The sequence below is a fragment of the Ruditapes philippinarum genome, unplaced genomic scaffold, assembly GCF_026571515.1.
Source record: "Ruditapes philippinarum isolate M1 unplaced genomic scaffold, ASM2657151v2 ctg23328_1_1_1_1, whole genome shotgun sequence".
Classification (NCBI taxonomy): Eukaryota; Metazoa; Mollusca; class Bivalvia; order Venerida; family Veneridae; genus Ruditapes; species Ruditapes philippinarum.
This window is the reverse complement of record NW_026853936.1, coordinates 5,555-10,325: the sequence shown is the minus strand read 5'-3', so window position 1 is coordinate 10,325 and position 4,771 is coordinate 5,555. Positions and strand designations below refer to the sequence as shown.

The window sequence follows — 4,771 nt, the reverse complement described above, 5'->3', positions numbered from 1 at the left end:
TTGTAATCTTTCCCAAAAACTTTTTGATTTTTTTATCCATTTTTTAGGCAAGTGACCCGCCGTGAGCTCATGTACATCACAGCTTCTATAAAGCACATGGAACATTGTCTGGTTCCCTTCCTCAAAGAATGTGACGCCAATGATGACAACAGCATCACACTACAGGAGTGGGCCAACTGCCTCCGCATACCACAGGGTAAAATATAAATAAGAATTATTAATTACCACATTGGAAACAAATAATTAATATCTATTTTTGCACACAGTTTATCAACATCCAAGGTTTGAATGGGTTGAACCCTTTATCAAGGAGCTTGCGTATTAAACCCTTTTTTTCCTAACGCCAAGTCAATCAAAAATAATAATTGACTAAGCGTCAAGAAAAGGCAAATTTATTCAATAAAAGAGGTGTTTAACTTATTGAAATGTCAGAGATTGACGCAATAGTAATAAAAAATACTTATATACATTTTTTGTTACAGTTATTTTTGGGGGATTCAAGCCTGTTTTTAACTGAGGAAGACACCATTATCTCAGAGATTTAATTAAATGTGACACCATGTCATAATGTTTCCGTTCGTTAATTATATTATACATGTGCTTTACCTCCGCGAATTAAAAAGCTTTTGGAAAATGAATTCCATAAGTTATATATTCAACAGATTTAAATTCAATTTATTCCTTGGTAGATTTAGGGAAAGTTTCTGGATATTCCAAGAGTTATAAATGAGGAAGTCAAAACAGCACATTTTAATTAAATACAGTAATTCTGGTGAAATCACTGGGTTAAATGCATTAGAAACATGTTACAGCCATCACGTCAGTGAGAAATGTTTCCTGATATATGTTATTCTCATTATGTCATGATTCATTCTCCATGCAATGTAAAATAAATTGCTACTTAAAAATCGCTGAAATAAAATTTTCATGGTTTTAAATCTGGGAAGATGATCACGCATTGAATCCTTACTTTATTATTTTGACACCTTTAGACTGTTTCCTTCTTTTCTTTGGTAGATAGCATCTTTTAAATGTTTTCTTCTTCTTCAGCTTACATGTTACTGACAATTTCAATTCCGTTTGGTTTTCAATCTTATGGAGTTATATTGCCTAAAAAACTATTAATTGTATTATTTCTTTAAACTCATCATTATTTTCTTCTCTTTTCAGCGGCTTTAGTTGATCAGTGTAAGCATTCAAAGTAAATTGTGAGTGTAATAAATGACCAGAATGTGAATAGATATCACATGACCACCACGTGATAATCATGTGACCAGCCATAGACAAATTTGATTGGTCAAACATCAATGTGTCATCAAGTTAATTACAAGAAATGCCTGGAACGAGAGTTTAACTTCATTTTTATATATATCTCCTTTAGTGAAGAGTTTTAGTCAAGGATTTATATTACGTCATTAAGATCACTGCTTTTAGTTTATCCAGAAAACTTTTTTTTTAAATAGATGTGCAAGAGTTTGGAAACTTTGCATGTAGAACGTTTGATATATCTTACATCTGGTCTGAACTGTTGTATGAACACTCATGTGCCAAATTGTGTGCTAGTCATATATATGTGTACTATTATCTTCTATAACACTGCTTTAGTTCATTAGATCTCATCATTTTACACTGAGGAAATAAAACCAGTCATGTTTCGGGTCCTTTTAAATAAAATACCTAATTAAATTGTGGTAATAACAAATTATTTTTACTATTTTAAACAAATGAAAGTTTGGAATTGCACTGCACTTAAAACCAGTCTTTTAGGGGAAAACACATAAAATATAAATAAGATAAAGGTAAATATCAATCAATTTATGTGATGGAAAGACTGTGAATATTAATTGAAAATATCTTTACAATTGTATTTAGTTGTATTGTTTTGTTTTAAATGCCGATTGTATAAAATATATAATATGGACGTTTTTCTTGTATAACATATTGAGTTTTGTTGAGCATGCATTTAATTAATTGTATAATAGGCCAACGTCATTGACATGTAAAGTTTGAATCAATATTTAATAGTATATAATACAGTTATTTGACACTTTCATTTTCTGAAATTCCCAGTAAGAAATAAATGTAACAAGAATAATTTGAACACTGAAATTTTACTTTTAACAGGAAAATTTTCAACATTTATAAGATTATTTACTAATCAAATACGAGACAAGTATTTCATTCAATGTAATCAAACAAGATTACAGTTAAACACATTTTTTTCGTACATTTTCATTCTTTTTCTTGATATTTTTCATACTTCGCACATACATTGTACACTTAAATAGAAAGAACAATTTCAGTAGCTTTATAATTAAAGTTTTGGTCTTGTTTGTCTACATGTAGCATATGGCTTAATTAATGTCAATCAGTTTGTGTATTATAGGCAAGGGTAACTGTCAGAATTCTGTAGCTAAATAAAAATGTTACAACAACAACATTCTTTTTTGTTTTGATTTAACTAACTCTCAATCTACAGAACTATTGATATCATCACTGGGTGGAATAATTTCTAACAATTCTTGAGTAATGATGTGAATTTCATTTTGTTAACAAGAAAATTTGTTCCTCACAGTATTGTACTGATATGAAACATATGAACTTTCCAAAGTAAATCTCAGTACATAATTACACATTCAAGCAGATACAAGCATTTATTTAAATATACATTTAAAACACCCAGTTGGATAACTTTCTCACAAGTTTCCAACTCAAAAGCAGTCATTTGGAAGAATTCAATTTCAAGTCCCAAAAATGTGCTAACCCTGCTTATGAATTTTATATGCAATGCACGTGATCAACAATGTGAAAAGCAATGCTTAGCTTCACATGAAGTGTTGATTTCTTACCTAGCCTACAAGTTATGTTTTAGTATTGAGGCTATGAGTAAAATTAATGAAAGAGATAAATTTATAATGAATTCAAATGATAACGTTTAAAAACAACAACAAAAACAACAACAAACCTAAACATCAAACTGGTCTACAATTAAAATGGTCCAGTATTTTCAAAAGAAGAAAAGAAAAACAAACATTTGGATCACTACATTTATAAAGTTTATTAAACAAGAGCTGTCCGTAAGACAGCGCGCTCGACTTTTTTAGTGCTTGCCTATAATACAAAACATTGACAGTTAAGGGCCATAATTCAAATAAAATCTTTGACAGAATTACCTTCTCCTGGACATGTTTGGGAATCATGATTGTAAACAAGTATTCCAACTTTCAAATTAATATCTCAAACAGTTCAGTCAAAAAGTGGACTGGTACTAAAAACTTAACCAAGATTCTAAGTCGATAAAAGGCCTTAATTTTTAAAACAAATCCTTGACAGAGTTACCTTCTCTTGCGTACAGATGGGGTAATGATGTGAAATAGCATTAAAAAGTTTCAAAGCAATATCTCAAAGGGTTAAGGCAATAAGTGGATTTTACCCATATTCAATGTATTTTCTAAGTCAAAAAGGGGCATAATTCTGTCAAAAACCTTGACAGAGTTATGTCCTCTTGTCTGTTGATGAAGGTCGTGATGGTAAACAAGTATGGTCAGTTTCAAAGCAATACCTCCAATGGTTTTGAAATAAAGTGAGGTGGTACAAAAAACTTAACCAAGCTCAATACACTTTCTAAGTCAAAAAAGGGCCATAATTCTGTCAAAAACCTTGACAGAGTTATGTACTCTTGTCTGTAGATGGAGGTTATGATGGTGAACAAGTATGGTAAGTTTCAAAGCCATACTTGTAATACTTCTGAAATAAAGTGGGGTGGTACGAAAAACTTAACCAAGGTGTGACGCCAACGCCGACGCCGGGGCGAGTAGGATAGCTCCCCTTTTCATAGAAAAGTCGAGCTAAAAATTAATACAAAATGATCCCTGTAATAGAAATTAAGCACTCATTATTTTGAACAGAACACAGTTAATAATGCACAGCAGATATTATGTAACACAGTTACTATGGCAACAAAACATAATTTAACAATTCTCATAAAACAAATGCTATATTTGAGCAAAAGAAATGGAAATCAAATACATTTTTAATTTTATATTTTCTCACAGACAAAATAATGTCTGCTTGCATGAAATATTACAATGTTATTTGGTTTTTAAATTCCAACAGGCCACTTTATAATAAAGTATTATTTATTGATTGTTCAAAGTTGGTTGGGAAAAAATAAAAGGAAGTTAATTAAATGACCAGAAACTGTTCACCAAGAACAAAACGGCCATAATGTCCCTATCAACACACACCTGTAATTGTTTCTATCTTTTATCTAATGCTAAATAGTGTTCCTGCATCATTCTATGACAAAATTTTATATCTATGTCACTGACTTGGGTTTTTCAAGCTAAGACAACCCATAACTATTTGAATTTCAATTAGTTACATGTATGATCAAAACATACACAGCAGACTTTCATAAAGATTTGTCAAAATAATGAACATTTCAGTCTTTAAAAAAAGTTTCCTGGCATTTCACAAGGTGACTCAGATTTGAATCCAAAACAACCTATATTGAAACTTATCTAAGAAGTCAAGAGAATTTGAGCAAGTTTCATTAAAATCTGGCAAAAATATGGTCCCAAGAGTGTTAGCTAGGTTTTCCTTTGATTTGACAAGATGACTTAGTTGTTTTGTTTTTTTCTCAACCAAAATAACCATTGTACATATATCAATGAAAAAAAAAACCCAACTTTTTGACAAATTTTGATAAAGATCGATTAATAATATGACTTAAATGTTAACAAGTTTTTTTGTGGAAATTTTGATAAAG

At 30.5% G+C, this 4,771-nt stretch overlaps 1 protein-coding gene across 1 annotated transcript; it reads left to right on the top strand.

Annotated features, from left to right (window-relative positions):
* Positions 1–47: 47 nt before the first annotated feature.
* Positions 48–2,438, top strand: LOC132738450 (SPARC-like; the record flags this gene model as incomplete). Its single annotated transcript, XM_060725954.1, is given in 2 exon segments — positions 48–196; positions 1,171–2,438. Coding segments are annotated over 2 exon segments (184 nt in total), but the record flags the coding sequence as incomplete, so codon positions are not given.
* Positions 2,439–4,771: the final 2,333 nt, after the last annotated feature.